The sequence below is a fragment of the Muscardinus avellanarius genome (genome assembly GCF_963383645.1).
Source record: "Muscardinus avellanarius genome assembly, chromosome: 12".
Lineage (NCBI taxonomy): Eukaryota > Metazoa > Chordata > Mammalia > Rodentia > Gliridae > Muscardinus > Muscardinus avellanarius.
The window spans coordinates 30,089,243-30,108,798 of NC_137798.1; the positions used below are offsets into that span (position 1 = coordinate 30,089,243).

General features: G+C 50.2%; 3 protein-coding genes across 5 annotated transcripts; 2 read left to right on the forward strand and 1 right to left on the reverse strand.

Moving 5' to 3' along the window:
* Window positions 1-7,139: 7,139 nt before the first annotated feature.
* Window positions 7,140-8,514, forward strand: FITM1 (fat storage inducing transmembrane protein 1; the record flags this gene model as incomplete). Its single annotated transcript, XM_080707271.1, has 2 exons — window positions 7,140-7,541; window positions 7,902-8,514. Exons 1-2 carry the CDS (start codon window positions 7,282-7,284, stop codon window positions 8,512-8,514), a joined length of 873 nt encoding a protein of 290 aa, XP_080563397.1. The 5' UTR covers window positions 7,140-7,281.
* A 4,027-nt stretch (window positions 8,515-12,541) lies between these two features.
* On the forward strand, window positions 12,542-15,034 carry PSME1 (proteasome activator subunit 1; the record flags this gene model as incomplete). 2 transcript variants are annotated; one of them, XM_080707747.1, is made up of 11 exons in its annotated part: window positions 12,542-12,580; window positions 13,248-13,280; window positions 13,435-13,497; window positions 13,588-13,698; window positions 13,781-13,826; window positions 13,913-14,010; window positions 14,227-14,295; window positions 14,384-14,451; window positions 14,564-14,618; window positions 14,693-14,779; window positions 14,954-15,034. In XM_080707747.1, the coding sequence occupies 11 exons, from the start codon at window positions 12,542-12,544 to the stop codon at window positions 15,032-15,034; spliced, it is 750 nt and encodes a 249-aa protein (XP_080563873.1). The 2 variants fall into 2 exon arrangements, with proteins under 2 accessions (XP_080563873.1, XP_080563874.1); XM_080707748.1 differs by having other exon boundaries at window positions 14,423-14,451.
* Window positions 15,035-15,223: 189 nt separating this feature from the next.
* Window positions 15,224-18,522, reverse strand: EMC9 (ER membrane protein complex subunit 9; the record flags this gene model as incomplete). Of its 2 annotated transcripts, XM_080707878.1 has the most annotated exons (5): window positions 18,292-18,522; window positions 18,101-18,177; window positions 15,745-15,814; window positions 15,561-15,655; window positions 15,224-15,404 (listed from the first exon to the last, which is right to left on the reverse strand). In XM_080707878.1, the coding sequence occupies exons 1-5, from the start codon at window positions 18,487-18,489 to the stop codon at window positions 15,224-15,226; spliced, it is 621 nt and encodes a 206-aa protein (XP_080564004.1). In that variant the 5' UTR covers window positions 18,490-18,522. The 2 variants fall into 2 exon arrangements, with proteins under 2 accessions (XP_080564004.1, XP_080564005.1); XM_080707879.1 differs by lacking the exons at window positions 15,561-15,655; window positions 15,745-15,814.
* Between the last annotated feature and the right edge of the window lie 1,034 nt (window positions 18,523-19,556).

Sequence of the window (19,556 nt, forward strand, 5' to 3'; positions counted from 1 at the left end):
AGCCTCACGGCCGAGGGCGTAGCAGCGGCGCCATATTGTCACCAGCAGCAGCAGCAGTAAATTCACCGAGTCCAGTACAGCTACATCTGCGAACTCAAGAACAGTGAGTCAAATTGCGGGCCACAGAGGAGAAATCCCAGTACTGTACTCCCTGGGACTTGACCCAGTGGGGGAGTGGCAGTGGCAGAGATATCACACCATAGGAGAATGTGCAACCTGGCACCCCCCACAGTCTAAAGCAGCCTCTATCGACTCTCTGGGTCAGAGACTCTGTGATACAACCCAGTAAAGGAGTAGTGGGGTCTGAGATACTACTGACTCAAGATCCAGAACACCTTAAGTGAAGTCATAGTGACCCAAGGGAAGAACCCAGAGAAGGCACAAACTTCCGAAATGGGAAAGAGGAATAATACTGGAGCAATGAATGCCCACAACCCCACAACATCAGAACCCGATAAAACAGAAAATCAGAGATTTCTAGAAGATCAAATCAGGAAAATAACTGTAGAAATAATAGAGGTGCTTCGAAAAGAACTCAGAGAGAGCCAAAAAGAGATAAAGGATGCAATTAATGAAGTAAAGGCCTCAATTCAAAGCACAAACAACCAATTAGACCACATGGAGAACAGAATCTCGCTCTTAGAAGATGATCATTTCAGAAATGAACACATAGTTTCTAATCTAGAAAAAAATATCCAACAGCAGGAATCTGACATTGAAGAAATATGGGCTCATTTTAAGAGAGCTAACCTAAGAATAATTGGAATAGAGGAGGGAAAAGAAAGTGAAACCAAAGGGATCAACAATCTCTTCAAGGAAGTAATAGCAGAAAAATTTCCAAACATAGAGCAAGAGGTTGATACACAGGTCCAGGAAACTTATAGAACTCCCTTTAGACAGGATTGGAGAAGAGGATCCCCACGCCACATAATTGTCAAAATGACCAATGTGGAAGCCAAGCAGAGAATCTTGAAGGCAACAAAAACAAAGGGCCAAGTGACATTCAGAGGCAAACCAATTAGAATCACTCCAGACTTCCCAAACCAAGTCATGAGAGCCAGAAGGGCTTGGAGTAACATATTCCAAACTCTGAAAGAAAACAACTTCCAGCCAAAAATTTCCTACCCAGCAAAACTTTCTATTAAATTAGATGGGGAAATAAGAAGCTTCCATGACAAACAGAAACTGAAGGAATTTATGTCTTCAAAACCAGCACTAGAGAAAATACTCAAAGAGATTAACTACAAAGAAGAAATAGGTAACACACACCAGAACTAGAGAAACAAGATTTTCCATCCAACAGAAAACTAAGATTGGTTATCTGTGGAGATTCATTATTTATGTTAGTCTTTTACCTATCTCTAAATGGTATTGTTTGCCTTTATTGTTGTTAATTTTTAGGATTTCTAGTTGGAATATTAATATACCTTCAGATATAGCATTTGGAAATATTTTATCCCATTCTATTAGTAACTTTTAACTCTGTTTACATTGTCTTTGGATATACATTTTTTTTTTATTTTTTAGGGAGTTTGTATACTCTTCTGTTGCCTGTGCCATTGAAATCATATCCAAGAAATCACTGCCAATTTCAATGTTGTGAGGTTTTATGACCCAGATTTTCTCCTAAAAGTTTATAGTCTTAAGATTTATATTTAGGTCCTTTATCTATTTTGAGTTAATATTTGTATATGGGATTAGGTAAGGGTCCAATTTTATTCTTTTCCATGTAATTATTATGTTTCAACAATACTTAGTTAAAAGATTATTATTTCCACCACCAAATGTTCGTGGAAACCTTGTCAAAAATAACTTGACAATATAGGGAAGAATTTAGCTCTAGGCTTTTATTTAACTCCAATGATTTATATATCTGCCTTTAGAATAGTACTACACTGTTTCAATTATTGTAGCTTTATATGGTTTGAAATCAGAAAATATATATCTTCTAGCTTTGTTCTTTTTCAAGATCGTTTTGGGTATCTAGAGTCCATATTCTATATTAGGATAGATTTTTTTTCTGAAAAATAAATATATAAATATATGATAGTTTCACCTAAAAAATAGAAAAAAAATATTCTCTGGTAAGAAAGAAAGTAAAAAGAAACATTGAAATGTTATCTTTAAGTCATCAAAAGCTTGGTATCAGACAAATGAAACTGTTATGTGAGATTATCATTTTTAATTTTGGATAAATTGCTATAATACTAGATGTCAACCACTAAGCCAAGCATGGGAGGGAGGGATGGGTAGAAAATGGGGTGGGGATCGGGTGGGGGCTAACTGGGTGATGTGTGCATGTATGTCTACAAAAGTTTGTATCCCACTATGATGTATGAATACAGTGCACCAGTAAAAAAAATAAAATAAAATAAAGTTGACAGAAATTAAAAAAAAAAGAAGACTGAAAAATAAAGCTGGAAATATAGCTCAGAGGTTCCATCCTCAGTACTGCAAATAATAATAATAATAATAACAACAACAACAACAACAACAATAATAATAAAAGAAAAGCCGAGCATGGTAGTGCACGTTTGTAATCCCAGCATTTGGGAGGCTGAGACCAGAGGATCAAGGTTCGCAGACAGCCTCAGCTACTTAGTGAGACCCTGTTTCAAAATAAAGAATAAAAAATAGGGCAGGGGATGTAGCTTGGAGGTCAAATGCCCCTGGGTTCCATCCCCAGACCCGCAATAAATAAACAAACAAACAAACAAACAAATAATAAAATGCTGGGCATGGTGGCACACTCCTGTAATCCCCATGTTTGGGAGGCTGAGACAGGAGGATCAAAGCCAGCCTCAGTTACTTAGTGAGGCTCTCAGCAACTTAGTGAGACCCTGTTTCCAAATAAAATATAAAATAGGTCTGGGAATATAGCCCGGAGGTAGAAAGTCCCTGAGTTCCAACCCTAGTACCACCAAAAATTAATAAATAATAAAAATAGGGCAGGGGGTGTAGCTCCGAGGTTGAATGCCCCTGGGTTCCATCCCCAGACCCACAAAAATAAATAAATACATAAATAGAAAGAATAAAAAATAGGGCCGAGGGTCGGGGTATGGTGGTGCACGCTTGTAATCCCAGCATTCTGGAGGCAGAGACTGGAGGATCATGGTTCTTAGACAGCCTCAGCTTTCTAAGAACCCCTTAGTGAGGCCCCTTGCAACTCTGTAAGTCCCTGTCTCAAAAATAAAGAATAGGCCGGGTGTGGTGGCGCACACTTGTAATCCCCACGCTTGGGAGGCAGAGATAGGAGGATCGCGCAGGTTCGAAGCCAGCCGCACGCACTGGCTTAGGAGACCCTGTTTCCAAAAATAAAAATGTTAAAATAGGTCTGGGAGTGTAGCCCGGAGGTAGAAGGGCTTCCAGGAACCCCAGTACCACCAAAAAAATAAAAAATTAAAAAAATTTAAAAAAATAAAGAATAAGAACTGGGCGTGATGGTGCATACTTGTAATCCCAGTGCTTGGGAGACTGAGACAGGAGGATTGTGCAGGTTCACAGCCAGCCTCAGCAGCTTGGTAAGGCTCTCAGCAATTTAGTGAGACCCTGTTTTCAAATGAAGTATAAAATAGGGCTGGGAGTATAGTCCAGAAGTAGAAAAGCCCCTGGGTTCCACCCCCAGTACCACAAAAGAAAGAGAAAGAAAGAAAGAAAGAAAGAAAGAAAGAAAGAAAGAAAGAAAGAAAGAAAGAAAGAAAGAAGAAAGAGGGAGGGAGGGAGGGAGGGAGGGAGGGAGGGAGGGAGGGAGGGAGGGAGGGAGGGAGGGAGGAAGAGCAAGCAAGCCAGGCGGGCATGGTGGCACCCACTTGTAATCCCAGCATTCGGGAGGCTGAGACCTGAGGATCGCAGTTTGCTGACAGCCTCAACTACTTAGGCCCTCTGCAGCTTAGTGAGACCCTGTTTTAAAATAAAGAATAAAAAATAGAGCTGGGGGGTGTAGCTCAGGTGTAGAATGCCCCTGGGTTCTATTACCAGTACTGCAAAATTAAAAAAAAAAAAAAAATAGAGCTTGGGGTGTAGCTCAGAGGTAGAATGCCCCTGAGTTTCATCTCCAATACTGCAAAAAACAAACAAATAAATAAGCCGGGCGTGATGGCACATGCCAAGGGTAGAGGCATACTCCTGTAATCCGTACTTGGGAGACTGAGAATCCCAGTACTTCGGAGGCTAAGACAGGAGGATCGCAGATTTGCAGCCAGTCTCAGCAACTTAGTGAGGCCTTGTTTCAAAATTAAAAATTAAGGCCGGGCGTGGTGGTGCACACTTATAATCCCAGCATTCAGGAGGCTGAGACAGGAAGATTGTGGTTCACAGACAGCCTCAGCTACTTAGTGAGGCCCTTTGCAAATCAGTGAGACCCTGTTTCAAAATAAAGAATAAAAAAATAGGGTTGGGGGTTTAGCTTGGAGATAGAATGCCCCTGGCTTCCATCCCTAGTACTGAAAAAAAAAAAAATTAAATAGGGTTGAGAGTGTAGTTCAGAGGTAGAGTCACCTGGTCCCTGGGTTCAATTCCTAGTACCACAAAGAAAGAAAAAAAAAATGTGAGGTTTTAGGTCTTTAGAACTCTGTTTTATAGAGTCTGTGAGCAGAGACATTTGAAGGCTGCTATGCTAAGGTGTGGGAAGATATGGAAGGAGCCTGACTATCTCTTGTGTGTGTGTGTTTGTGTGTGGTTCTGGGGTGGAACCCAGAGGCTTTTCTACCTCCAGGCTATACTCCTAGACCTATTTTATACTTTATTTGGAAACAGGGTCTCACTAAGTTGCTGAGTGCCTCACTAAGTAGCTGAGGCTGGCTTCGAACCTGTGCGATCCTCCTGCCTCAGCCTCCCAAGTGCTGGGATTACAAGCGTGCGCCACCACACCCGGCTCTAATTATCTATCTTGATCAATTTACAGATGAGAGCTTTGAGGACGCAGGAGGATTAGTTGATTTCTCCCAGTTACACAGCTGGTTCAACCTGAGTGTTCTTGGCTGCTACCTTCTTTCACTAACTCACAGGCCTCTACTATGCTGTTTGAGGACTGAAGAAGAAAGACAAATTATCTTAAAACAGGTACTGAATAACAAAAACTCTTTGGGTAGTTGCTCTCCACCCTGCTGCTTCAGCCCAGTGGCTGGTCTGGGAGGTCAGCCTTTCATGGGGCAATCCTGAGGCTCCAGGTAATTGGTTGAGTTTTAAAATTCCAATAGAGCCCAGTGTGGTGGTGCACACTTGTAATCCCAGCATTTGGGAGGCTGAGACAGGAGGATCCCGGTTCCCAGACAGCCTCAGCTACTTAGCGAGGCCTCTGCAACTCAGTGAGACCCTGTTTCAAAATAAAGAATAGCCGGGCGTGGTGGAGCACGCTTGTAATCCACGCTTGGGAGGTTGAGACAGGAGGATCGCGCAGGTTCAAAGCCAGCCTCAGCTACTTAGTGAGGCTCTCAGCAATTTAGTGAGACCCTGTTTCCAAATAAAGTATAAAATAGGTCTGGAAGTATAGCCCGGAGGTAGAAAGCCTCTGGGTTCCACTCCCAGTACCACCAAAAGAAAGAGAGAAAGAAAGAAAGAAAGAAAAAGAAAGAAAGAAAGAAAGAAAGAAAGAAAAACAAATAGTGCTGGGGATTTAGCTTAGAGGTAGAATGCCCCTGGGTTCCATCCCCAGTACCGCCAAAAAAAAAAAAAAAAAAGTTCCAATGGACTCAGACTAGGTTTGTTTGGTTTTGTTTTTTTCCCTAGACCCTCCTCTACCCCCGTCACCTGAGAGTAAACCTGATCTCTAGGGCTCTGAGGGTCTAACTGGGCCACCATCATCTCACATTGGATGCCGTTCTCCATGCACACACTTGAATTTCATCTGTTGCTCATCATCATAAAAACAAACAGTACCCATCAGACACGCTGCCTGTGCGTTCATTGCACAACCACCACTCTGCACAGCAGTCCTGAGAGGAGCTGGAGATCAGCCAGGCCACTGGGGTTACAGTGTACCCAAGTGGATACCCAACTTATATGCTTCCTGTGGCCTGGAGGGAGCCCTGTGAGCAGCAGTCTAGCTGCTCAGAACCCCAGGAGAAGAGCCAGACCACATCAGTGATACACAGATTTGTTTTATTTATTATTTATTTATTTATTTATTATTATTATTATTATTTTGGTGGTGGTACTGGGGTTCCTGGAAGCCCTTCTATCTCCGGGCTACACTCCCAGACCTATTTTTACATTTTTATTTGGAAACAGGGTCTCCTAAGCCAGCGCGCGCGGCTAGCTTCGAACCTGCGCGATCCTCCTGTCTCTGCCTCCCAAGCGCGGGGATTACAAGCGTGCGCCACCACGCCCGGCAACAGATTTGTTTTAATGACTTCCAAGGTTTGGGTTTTTGTTGTTGTTGTTTGTTTTTGTGGTACTAGGTGTGGAACCCAGAAGCTTTCTACCTCTGGGCTATACTCCCAGACCTATTTTATATTTTATTAGAAACAGGGTCTCACTAAGTTGCTGAGAGCCTCACTAAGTAGCTGAGGCTGGCTTCGAACCTGTGCGATCCTCCTGTCTCAGCCTCCCAAGCGCAGGGATTACAAGGGTGCACCACCACGCCCGGCTCAAGGTTTGGTTATTTTTAACTTCATGATCTCTGATTTCCCCATGGAACAAAAACGTGGTGGAGTTGGGGAGAAGGTATAGGGACTTAGGCTGAGCAAATCAAGGCTGAGCAGGGTATGTGGCACTTGCCTATAATCCTAGTACTTGGAAAGCTGAGCTAGGAGAATCACAGGTCTGAGCCCAACCTCAGCAACTTAGTGAAGACTCTCAGCAACTTAACCAGACGCTGCTTCAAAATGAAAAATAAAAATGGCCTGAGGTCGTAGCTTGAAGCAAGAATGCCCTGAATTCAACCCCTAGCGTGAATAAATAAATAAAATAAAAATATAAACAGATTTAGGCAGGCCGATCAAGCAGGCTGTGTACAAGGACAGCCCTGAACAGTACGCCTGGTCCTGAGACATGAACTAGAACGGAGATGGAGCTGAGGACACAGGACTAAGGGGAAAGGACACAGGCTGCTGTCAGGACACAGTCCTGCACACCCAAGGCCAGGACCCTGCTGAGTCGCCAGCCCTCCACCCTGGCCCCTTACTGTCCCCTGCCCCCTCCCCCGCCCGCCAGCTGCCAGCAGGGCTCTGCCCTGTGTCTTCCACACCTGTCACTGCCTGTCCTTGCCCCGGGGAAGGGGGGCCCATCAGCCCCTCCTCAGCTGCCCAGCAGAGCAGGCAGTTAGTGGGGAGGGGAGGGAACATGGAACGGGGGCCAGTGGTGGGGGCAGGGCCGGGGGCCCGAGTCCGGGTCCTGCTGGGCTGCCTGGCCAAGGTGCTGCTCTGGGTGGCCTCCGCCTTGCTGTACTTTGGAAGTGAACAGGCCGCCCGCCTCCTGGGCAGCCCCTGCTTACGGCGCCTCTACCATGCTTGGTTGGCCGCAGTGGTCATCTTTGGGCCCCTTTTGCAGTTCCACGTCAACTCTCGGACTATCTTCGCCAGCCACGGCAACTTCTTCAACATGTGAGTCTGCTCAGGGCCGTGGGAGCCCGCTCCCTGTGCTCTGGGATCCCCCCTTCTGTTCTCCAAGCTTCTTCTTCCTGTCAGTCCGAACACTAAAAATAGGCTAGGAGGTCAAAGAGAAGGTCAGGGGGAGGGGGAGGGGAGGAGAGCCAGGGGAAGTCAGGAGTAGGGCTGTAGAGGTGTGGACCCTAGGATGCCCCACAGTCCCCAGAGGAGATGGCAGGAGTGGGGTGGGGGAGCAGGAGTAAAGACCGTGGAGAAGAGACCAGCGATGATGTGTAGGATTGGGGACGGAGCCGCCAGAAGCCATGAGAGGGCAAGCAAGAAGCCCCAATAGCCTTCCCTCTTCTCTGCCCACAGCAAGTTCGTGAACTCGGCGTGGGGCTGGACATGCACCTTCCTGGGGGGCTTTGTGTTGCTGGTGGTGTTCCTGGCTACGCGGCGCGTGGCGGTGACGGCCAGGCACCTGAGCAGACTGGTGGTGGGGGCCGCGGTGTGGCGGGGGGCCGGGCGGGCCTTCCTGCTCATCGAGGACCTGACGGGTTCCTGCTTCGAGCCTCTGCCCCAGGGCCTGCTGCTCCATGAGCTGCCCGACCGCCGCAGCTGCCTGGCGGCCGGCCACCAGTGGCGAGGCTACACCGTCTCCTCCCACACCTTCCTGCTCACCTTCTGCTGCCTGCTCATGGCCGAGGAGGCCGCAGTGTTCGCCAAGTACCTGGCCCACGGGCTGCCAGCTGGCGCCCCCCTGCGCCTCGTCTTCCTGCTCAACGTGCTGCTGCTGGGCCTCTGGAACTTCTTGCTGCTCTGCACGGTCATCTACTTCCACCAGTACACTCACAAGGTGGTGGGCGCCGCCGTAGGCACCTTTGCCTGGTACCTCACCTATGGCAGCTGGTATCATCAGCCCTGGTCACCAGGGAGTCCAGGCCATGGGCTTTTCCCACGGCCCCGCTCCAGCCGCAAGCATAACTGAAGGAAATAAAGCACGTCAGGCGTGCCTCTAGCTCTGCTCAGTCCTTGGGGTCCTGGCAAGGGTGGGAAGGGTAAGCAAGGGGGTCGTTGTCACTGGGGCTCCTCAGCCACTCCTCGCTGCCACCAGCCTCGCAAGTTCTTCCTTGTACATGACCTCCATCCTCCTGCTGTCCTTTCAGTTCCCCATCTTCAGACTTCCACCTATCTGGGGCTCTGATGCTAAGGAATGGGGCTGCTAAAGCGGATAACAGTGCCTTAGGTGTGGGCGTCCTCCTGCCTGAGCAGGGCTCCTCGCCAGTCACTGCGTTTGTTTTCTGCCGTCACCATTGACTCTCCCCTCCACCTTCCTCAAGGGCCTCCACACAGGATCCTTCCTGCCTCTGTCTCCTCATCAGGGCATCTGTGTGTGCTCATGTAACAAATGTTTATTGAGCCAAGCATAGTTCCATGTTGTGTGAATAAGACGAACAAGGTTTCTGCTATTTGGGGGCTTATGAGCTAAGTGGAGGAGGCAGGTGATTAATACATAAATAATAAGAGCAAACACTTGGACCAGGCACTCTAAGTGTCTGTAAGTTCTTTGTACACGTTAATGCATTTAGTCCTCCCAACAACAGCACTATGAGCTAGGCTTAGTAGTAGGATGGTTTATTTGTTTATTTAATTTTTTTTTTTTTTTTTTTTTTTTTTTTTTTTTGGTGGTACTGGGGGTGGAACCCAGAGGCTTTCTACCTCCGGACTATACTTCCAGATCTTTTTTATATTTTATTTGGAAACAGGGTCTCACTAAGTTGCTGAGAGCCTCACTAAGTAACTGAGGCTGGCTTTGAACCCGTGCGATCCTCCTGTCTCAGCCTCCCAAGCGCGGGGATTACAAGCGTGCGCCACCACGCCCGGCAGGCTTGGTAGTATTCTAAAGTATTCTAAGTAGTATTCAGTTGCCAAAACTGAGGCACAGAGGTTAAGAAACTTGTTCATGCTGGGCATGGGGGGTGCGTGATTGTAATACCAGTACTTGGGAGGCTGAGACAGAAGGATTGCAGCTTCTCAGCCAGCCTCAGGTACTTACTGAGGCCCTACACAAGTTAAAAAAAAAAAAAAAAAAAAAAAGAAGAAGAAGGCTCTCAGCAATTTAGTGAGACCCTGTTTCCAAAATAAAATATAAAATAGGTCTGGGAGTATAGCCTGGAGGTAGGAAGCCTCTGGCTTCTACTCCCAGTACCACCAAAAAGAATTAAAAAATAGGGCTGGGGTAGGCATAGCTCAGAGATTGAATGCCCCCTGGGTTCAATCCCCAGTTCCAACAAAAAAGGAAGGAAGGAAGGAAGGAAGGAAGGAAGGAAGGAAGGAAGGAAACTTGTTCACAGTTAACAAATAGAGGAGTCAAGATTATAAACCATAGCCGGGTGTGGTGGCGCACGCTTGTAATCCCAGCATTTGGGAGGCTAAGACAGGAGGATCATGGTTCACGGCCAGCTTCAGCTACTTAGTGAGGCCCTCTGCAATTCAGTGAGACCCGGTTTCAAAATAAATAATAAAAAACAGGGCAAGGGGTGTAGCTTGGAGGTCTAATGCCTCTGGGTTCCATCCCCAGACCCACCCAAAAAAAAAAAAAAAAGATTATAAACCAAAGATTAGTAAACAGCCCTCCTGTGGCCAGTTTTTGTATGACCTCCGAGTTATGAATAGCATTTATTTATTACACGGGATTTAACTCAGGGGCACTCTGTCACTGAGCTTCTTCCCCAACCCTTTTATTTTGAGACAGGGTCTAATTATGTTGCCCAGACTGGCCTTGAACTGAGATTAGAGGCATGTGCCAATGCACTAGCTGGTTTTTACATATTTTAGATGGTTTGAGGAGCTGGGCATGGTGGCACATGCTTGTAATCCTGGTACTTAGGAGGCTGAGATAAGAGGAATGAAAGTTCATGGCCAGCCTCAGCAACTTAGTGAGGCCCTCCACAACTTACTGAGAACTTATTTCAAAATAAAAGAATAAAATAAGCCAGGCATGGTGGCACAAGCCTGTAATCCCTGTACTTGGGAGGCTAAAACAGGAGAACCACTGGCTTAAGGACAGCCTTAGCAAGTAGTAAGACTCTCATCTACCTAGCAAGACCCTGTTTCCAAATAAGAAATGAGATCAGGCTGGAGGTGTAGCTCAAAGGTAGAATGCCTCTGGGTTTAATCCCCAGCACCACAATAAATAAATAAATAAATAAATAAATAAATTAATAACATAAATAGGCAGGCGTGGTACTCACGCTTGTAATCCTAGTGCTTGGGAGGCTGAGACAGGAGAATCAAATGTTTGCAGCCAGCCTCAGCTACTTAGTGAGGTTCTCTGCAACTTAGTGAGACCTTATTTCAAAATAATAAATAAAAATAGGGCTGGAAGAAGGCGTGGTGGCACATGCTTGTAATCCCAGCACTTGGGAGGCAGGAAGATCTTGCAGGTCCGAAGCCAGCCTTAGCTACTTGGTGAGGCTCTCAGACACTTAGTGAGACCCTGTTTCCAAATAAAGTATAAAATTGGTCTGGGAGTATAGCCCAGAGGTAGAAAAGCCCCTGGGTTCCACCCCCAGTACCACAAAAAAAGAAAAGAAAAGAAAGAAAATAGGGCTGGAGCTGGATGTGGTGGTGTGCACTTGTGATCCCAGTGTTTGGAAGGCTGAGACAGGAGGATCATGGTTCACAGACAGCCTCAGCTGAGGCCCTTTGCAATTTAGTGAGATCCTGTTTCAAAATAAAGAATAGTCGGGCATGGTGGCACAATCACCCAGCAATCAGGAAGCTGAAACAGGAGGATCGTGGTTTGCAGACAGCCTCAGATACTTAGTGAGGCCCTCCACAAGTTAGTGAGACCCTCTGCAACATAGTGAGACCCTGTTTCAAAAATAAAGAATAAAACATAGGGCTGGGGGTGAGGCTCAGAGGTAGAATGACCCTGTGTTCTATCCCCTGTACCAAAAGAAAGAAAAAGAAAGAAAGGAAGGAAGAAAGGAAAGGGCTGGGAGCCGGCCCACTCTTATAATCTCAGCATTCGGGAGGCTGAAACCAGAGGATACCTTTGGAGGACAGCCTCAGTTACTTAGTGAGGCCCTCTGCAACTTAATAAGACCCTGTTTCAAAATAAAGAATAAAAAATAGGGAAGGGGTGTAGCTTGGAGGTAGAATGCCCCTGGGTTTCATCCCCAGACCCACAAAAAAAAAAAAAAAAAAAAAAAAAAAAAGAGGGCTGAGGTGTAGCTCAGAGGTAGAATGCCCCTGGGTTCCATCCCCAGTACCGCAAATTAAATAAGTAAATAAATAAATATAAAAATAACGGGCTAATATCAAAGAGAGAAATGCTATGAAGGAATAAACAGACTATTATAATGGAGACTTGGAGGGAGGTACTTTATAAAGGATGATGGAAGATGTTCTCTCTGAAGAGATGACATCTGAGCTGAGAGCTGAATGCTGACACCCAGGAGAAGGGTGTTTCAGGCAAAGGGTTTCTCAAGGACAAAGTCCCGGGAGCAGGCATGAATCCCAAGCCCCTGAGACACAAATGGAAAGCCCAAGGATTTGCAGGCACAGTGAATGAGAGGGAAAGCCGCAGGACATGCCAGGTGCCGGGCAGGGCTCGAAGGAAGGGCCTTTGAATTTTACCTAAGGGAGGCGAGAGCCCGCTGCCTCGGGGGAGCAGGCGGCAGAGGACCGGGTCGGCGGGGGCTGAGCAAGGCTTGGAGGGGGTGGTGCTGGCTTTGGGGGTCGCAGAGCCAGGCGACCGCTCTGACAAGGCTAGGGAAGAGAGGCCGGGTCTCGGTCTATCTCAGAAAAGACGGAAGAGCCCCAGGTACGCCCGTCACGGCCGGGGCGGGCCGGCAGGCGGGGCCGGGGCGGCGCGGGGCTGCAGGGGGGCCGGCGCCCCGCCCCGCCGGCCCCCGCCCCCTGCCCGGGGAGGCCGCGGCCGCACCGCTTTCGCTTTCCCTTCCCCAGCCCACTCCCGCTCCTCGCGGGCCCAGGCCCCTCGCCCCGCCATGGCCACGCTCAGCGTCCAGCCCGACGCCCAAGCCAAGGTGAGCGCGGCGGGTTCCCCGGGGCCCGCCACGGGGGCGTGGCTCGAGGGGCTGGGGGCTCCGCGGACCCGCCCCGGGCCCCCGGCCCGAGTGGGGGTCTGGCCGCCGAGCCTCGGCGTCCCGTGCACCTGCGCCCCCGGGCGGGGCGAGGCGAGGCGAAGCGGGGCGAGGCGAGGCGAGGGGCCGGGCTGCAGCCGCGGGAGGTGAAGCGGAGAGCCGGCGTGCCGGGGAGTCCGCTGGCCCGAGCCCCGGCCACACAGACCGGTGCCGGAGCTGCCCTCGCCAGCCACTCGGGCCTTTCCCTAGGAAGGGCCCCAGAGGCCACTCCACGGGACACTCGTCCCCGCCCACTCGCAGAGGCCTCAGTTAACACCCCTCTCCCAGCCCAGAGACCCCAGAGATGTTCTCTTATGAACCACTCATGAACACCCCCAGATCAGTCCCACGGGGATCCATCCCACCCTCCCCAGATCCAGGTCTGCACATTCACTCCTTCACCACGGGAGTACACCCTTACAGGGACCCATCTCGCCTTCCTTCAGGTGTGGCCCTAGAGAGATCCACTCCACCCTTCCCTGGGTCAGGCCCTACAGAGCCCTAAGGGAACCGTCCCCAAAGGCACAGGGCCTCAAAGCCATGTTTCTGAAGGGTTGCCTGTGCCCCACAGGTGGATGTGTTTCGTAAAGACCTGTGTACCAAGGTAAGACTTGCCCCATCCGCACCCCCACCCCTACCCGACTCCTACCTGTTCAGCCCTCCCTTGCTGGGCAGCGTCAGCCCTGCCTCACTGCCCTGGGGGGGGGGGGGCATCCGATTCTGACCCCCATCCTCTTCCACCTTCACTTTACACACAGGCAGAGAACCTGCTCGGGAGCTATTTTCCCAAGAAGATTTCTGAGTTGGATGCATTTTTAAAGGTAAAGGGTAGGGAGCTAGAGTCCGGGGAGCCACGAGGCCAGATGAGAGGGGCACCCCTCATCCCCAGCCCTTTTCCCACCCTACACCAGGAGCCAGCTCTCAACGAAGCCGACTTGAGCAATCTGAAGGCCCCACTGGACATCCCAGTGCCTGATCCAGCCAAGGACAAAGAGAAGGAGGAGAGGAAGAAACAGCAAGAGGCAAGCCAGGCGACCTGGGAGGAGGGAGTGCTCGGGGAGATCAGCCTCAGTCCTGTCCCCATGAGCTCTTCTCTCCTTGCAGAAGGAAGACAAGGATGAAAAGAAAAAAGGGGAAGATGAAGACAAAGGTACTTGAAACTCAAGGTAGAAGCCGCAGGAGCTCCTTCCTAAGGATTCCTTTTCACTCATAACTGACCCATTTCCCACTCTCTAGGTCCTCCCTGCGGCCCAGTGAACTGCAATGAGAAGATCGTGGTCCTCCTGCAGCGCCTGAAGCCCGAGATCAAGGATGTCATTGAGCAGCTCAACCTGGCGAGTCCTATTTCCTCCAGGCTTCCTGTCTTACCCTTTGTCCTCTTGTCCCTGCCAGTTAGGGCAAGGGACCTTCCAGGTCTTAGCAGGAGTCCAGGCCCTGGGGCTCAAGATGGACTTGGCATCCCTCTATCTAACATGGGCAGGGGAACCAGGGAAGATAGGAATCTGGGAGTTGGTTGGGGGCTGATTGGCTTTGATGCCATTCTTTCCCAGGTTACTACCTGGTTGCAGCTACAGATACCTCGGATCGAGGATGGGAATAATTTTGGAGTGGCTGTCCAGGTAATGGCATTGACCCCCACTCTGCTAACCTCCAGTGTAGCCTATGCTCCCTTCCACCGTCCCCCGACACCCTGCTTTCTGTCCCCAGGAGAAAGTGTTTGAGCTGATGACCAGCCTACACACCAAGCTGGAAGGCTTCCACACTCAAATCTCTAAGTGAGTGACCGATCACCTGCACCCCACACACACACTCTGCCTTTGTTTTGGGATGGAGAACTGGGCACCCCGCTTCTGCTCCAGTCCATAACACTGCTTCTCCTTCTCACAGGTATTTCTCTGAGCGCGGTGATGCAGTAGCCAAAGCAGCCAAGCAGCCCCATGTGGTAGGTGATGCCCAGGTCAGGGTCCCTGGGGGAAGGACACATTTTGAGTCAGGCCTGACCCAGAGTTTCCACAGGGTGATTATCGGCAGCTGGTGCATGAGCTGGATGAGGCAGAGTACCGGGACATCCGGCTGATGGTCATGGAGATCCGCAATGCTTATGTGAGAAGAGGGCTGGGCAGGGGCGGGCAGAGGCATCTTTCCCAGGCCACCCACTCCCTGGCCCTGCAGGCTGTGGGTGAAGGATGACAAAGCTCGGCCTCTCCACAAGGCTAGAATTGGGGCACAGGATCACTGGGGCCTGTGGCTGACCTCCGCTCCTCCCCGGCCCTATAGGCTGTGTTATATGACATCATCCTGAAGAACTTTGAGAAGCTCAAGAAGCCCCGTGGAGAGACAAAGGGGATGATCTACTGAGAGCCTCTCTCGATCTGTGACGAATATAGCGGACCTTCCTGCTTTGGACCAGGGACTCCAGACTTCGCCCTACCTTCTTACTGTTGAGGTTTCTCCCTCACTTTGCCTCCCAGGCACAATAAATATAGTTCATACCGTTGTCCACTAGCCCAAGTCTCTTTATTGGCTCCTGACCCCCCTGGCCTTAGCTCAGGCATTTCCATTGGTGGGACCAACCCACTGGGCGATCTGGGTGTTGAGCTGCTGGTTGGTCCAATCCTGCCGGATGTCATCAAGGTGGCAGTCAAAATCCACAAGGTGCTGGTGGGCCCGGCCCTCCAGGAGTGCTCCCACCATCCGCCGCGATTCTTCCCAGTCTCTCCACATCACTCTGAAACGGAAAGCTCCATGGAAGTCAGTGGGCAGTGGGGCTAGACAGAGACTTTACAGTCGGGTCTGGAGAAGGAGCCCTGGTGCAGGAGCTAGGGCAGAGAAGGCCCAGGAGCCTTGGGCTGCTGAGCAGAGGTAGAGGGAGTGGGACACTCACAAGTTCTTGTCCTTTGGGACCCAGCGGAGACCTTGGTTCTCCAGGACGATGACTGGAGGCACACGAGGCTGAGGCACCAATTTCTGATTATCCAACTGGGTGGGCAAAGAATGGCAGGTGGGAGTCTTAGGGACCCCTCTCCCTACTTTCTGTCCACCTCCTCACCTTGAAGCCCAAGCCTTACCATAATAAGTACTGCGTCGGGGAAGAATTCTGCAATTCGCCCAGCAATTTTCAAGGCCAGGGGCCCAGGGCTGTGTAGAGGGAAGATCAGAGGAGTGAGGAGCCTACTGTGGGCAGACCCCATCCATCCGAGCTGGGCCTCCCAGGTCTCATAGCTGTGGGCACAGTTGTGGCCTTTCTCTGTAGCTGGCCTGGGGGAGTTGGGCCTGCTTCATGCTTGGTGCACGATTGATGATGCTTGAGTGCTGTGGGAAACAGGTGCTCAGACACTGCTGGTGAGACTGGAAATCAAAAGTGGTCTTTTTGAAGGGTAATCTGGCATAACTATCCAAACTGAAACTATACTATATTTATGCTAACAAAAATTTCCATTTCTAAAGAATTGTTTTGTGTGTGGTACTGGTAGTAGAACCCGGGGGCTTTTCTACCTCTGGGCTATACTCCCAGACCTATTTTATACTTTATTTGGAAACAGGGTTTCACCAACTTGCTGAGGCTGGCTACAAGCCTGTGGGATCCTCAGGGCGTAGTAGCACATGCTTGTAATCCCAGCGCTTGGGAGGCTGAGACAGGAGAATTGCAGGTTCTAGGACAGCCTCAGCTAGTAGTAAAATTCTCATCTACCTTGCGAGACACTATTTCCAAATAAATAAAATACAGCTGGGGGTTTAGCTTGAAAATAAAAGCCTCTGAGTTAATTCCCCAGTACCACAAAAATTAAAAAAAAATTTACTCAGCTGGGCGTGGTGTTGCACACCTGTAATCCCAGTATTTGGGAAGCTGAATCCCAAAGCCAGCCTCAGCAATTTAGCAGACCCTATTTCCATATAAAGAATAAAAGAGGGTGGAGACAGAAGGATAACAGGTTCAAGGCCAGCCTCAGCAATTTAGCAAAACCCTCAGCAACTTAGCAAGACCCTGTTTCAAAACAAAAATTAAGCCTGGTGTGATGGCACATGCTTGTAATCCCAGTACTTGGGAGGCTGAGACAAGAGGATCACAGGCTTGAGGACAGCCTCAGCAAGTAGTGAGACTCTCATCAAACTAGTGAGACCCTGTTTCAAAATAAAAATAAAATAGGCTTTGGGATACAGCTAAGAGGTAGAACGTCCCTGGGTTCAAACACCGGTGCCAAAAAAAGAAAAAAAAATTAAAAAGGCTGTGATGTAGCTCAAAGGTTGAACGTCTTGGGTTCAAGTTCCAGTGCCGCAAAAAAGGGTTAACTCTAATAATAGAACAGTCTCCATAATAAAAAACTGGAGACGGTGGGCATGATGGGCACGACTGTAATTCCACTACTTGGGAGGCAGAGACAGGAGGATCGCAGGTTTGTGGCCGGCCTCAGCTACTTAATGAGGCCCTGTTTCAAAATAAAAAAATAGGACAGGGGTATAGCTCAGGGGTAGAATGCCCCTGAGTTCCATTCCCAGTACCAGAAAAAAGATTGGTGACAACTTCATTGTTTTCAATGTTCTGTGTGTGTGTGTGTGTGTGTGTGTGTGTGTGTGTGTTACTGGGGGTGGAACCTCCAGGCTATACTCCCAGACGTTTGTTTTTTTTTGGTGGTGCTGGGGTTCCTGGAAGCCCTTCTACCTCCGGGCTACACTCCCAGACCTATTTTTACACTTTTTATTTGGAAACAGGGTCTCCTAAGCCAACACGCGTGGCTGGCTTCGAACCTGTGCGATCCTCCTGTCTCTGCTTCCCAAGCGCGGGGATTACAAGCGTGCGCCACCACGCCCGGCCTCTCCCAGACGTTTTTTATACTTTATTTGGAAGCAGGGTCTCACTAAGTTGCTGAGAGCCTCACTAAGTAGCTGAGGCTGGCTTCGAACCCGTGCGATCCTCCTGTCTCAGCCTCCCAAGCGCAGGGGATTACAAGCGTGCGCCACCACGCCCGGCTGTTTTCAATGTTTAATGAAATGCATATGTAAAGCTGTATGGTATGAATATATACTATACAATACTATAATGTAAGGTAGATCTTTGTATGGAGACAGTAAGATGTCAAATATTTATTGGGGGAAAAACAAATTCCAAAGCATTATTTCTAACTTGATCTATACACGTCTGGTTGAAGTTCCTCTGTGTTCTTGCAGCACCTCAGTTAAAACAAGACCAGCCCGTTCCTGTTGAAACAGTTGTCCTTCCCATCCCCACCGCAGCTCCTCCAGGGCAGGGCACTGCCCTGTCATCTTTATATCTCCTCACTCCACAACCAGCACAGTGCCTGGCAGACAGATACTGCTCCTAATTGTTTAGTGAAGAAAAGATGGAAGGGATGACCTTGGTTCATTTGTACCCCTCCCCGAGCCCACCGTAACGGTTTGCCTTCTGCCTCTGGCTACCCCACTCACCTCTGGTCGTCCAGGGCTGCATTGGCATGGTAGTACCCAGCCACCACCAGGCCCGCCTGTGCGCCCCACACATCCACCTGCCGTGGGAAAGGGCCGTCAGTAACTACCCGGTGCCGCTGGCTCTGTGGGTACCTGTGCTAAGGGTATTAGGGGCTTCTCGGTGGGGGAGGGCGTGTGTCCAGCGGCGGCACCTGGTTGAGGGCGACCTCCAGCATGACGGACAAGGCCAGGTGGCTGTGGAAGAGGGGCACACAGTCGGCGAGGCAGAGGCATTCCCCTGGCCGCGGCGCTGGCGCCAGCAATAGCCCGTTGACCGCAGCGTGCGGGTAACGCGCGGCGTGCAGGCACATCTTCACGTAGGCCCGGGCCGAGATCTCCACCTCTCCCATGGCGCCGAGCGGGGCTGCCGGGGCGCAGAGAGCCGGGTTGGTGCGAGTTCCCCGCCCGGCGCAAGCGAGCTTGGCTTTCCCGGCGCCCCCAGCTCAGGTTGGACGGTGACGCGGACAGGGAGGAAGGCAGCCCCCGGCTCCCGGAGACCTCAGCCCCGAGCCCGCCCCCGGCGCGGCCCAGAGTCTCCCGACCGCCTCCCCGGACTCCGAGCCCCGCCTCCCCGGACTCCGAGCCCCGCCTCCCCGGACTCCGAGCCCCGCCTCCCCGGACTCCGAGCCCCGCCTCCCCGGCGGCCGCGAGCCCCGCCCCACCCGCCCCGCCCCGGGCCTGCCCAGGCCGGGCTCCCGGAGTCCCGCCCACGCGCTGCTCTGATAGGTCTGGAGGTTCTCTTTTTGTCTAATCAGCGGCCGCGTTCAAGTCTTGCCCCGCCCTAGTTTCAATCAAACTGGAAGAACAGGAATGAAAGAAAATCACGTGGTTTACAGCAAACTACAGTACTGAGGCTCTGGGTCACAGATTGGCTTCGCGGGTTACCTGTTATGCCCGCCCTTATTCCCCACCCCTACAGAGCCAGTGGGTGGAGGGCCCACCTGCTGTCCGTAGACTATGGGGAGCGCTGGGTCTTTGTAGATGGGGCCCGAGCCCACCGCCTTGCTCTGTTGCAGAATGAGTGGCTCTACTTACACTCTAGACCAGTTTTAACTAATGAGCTGTGTTACTGTTGTACTCTAGCCAGTGAGAAACTGTCCAGAGCCAATTATGCCCACAGAGCCACACTTGATTACAGGTTCGAACCTGGACCCAAGCACCTCTGGCTCAGCAGAAATGGCATGGGCCCCGTCTCCAGTTAGCAACATCATTATATAGCTTAATGATACAAGGTCACTTTGTTTTACCACCCTTAGTTATTCGCCACTTTATACCTAAAAGCAACCATAACATGGGAATGGGGTCCTGCATCCGTGGTATGTTTTTCCAGATGATGAGGATTGAAATAGGGTGTGTGTGTGTGTGTCTGTGTGTGTGTGTCTGTGTGTGAGTGGGCTGCTGCTATCATCTCATCTCT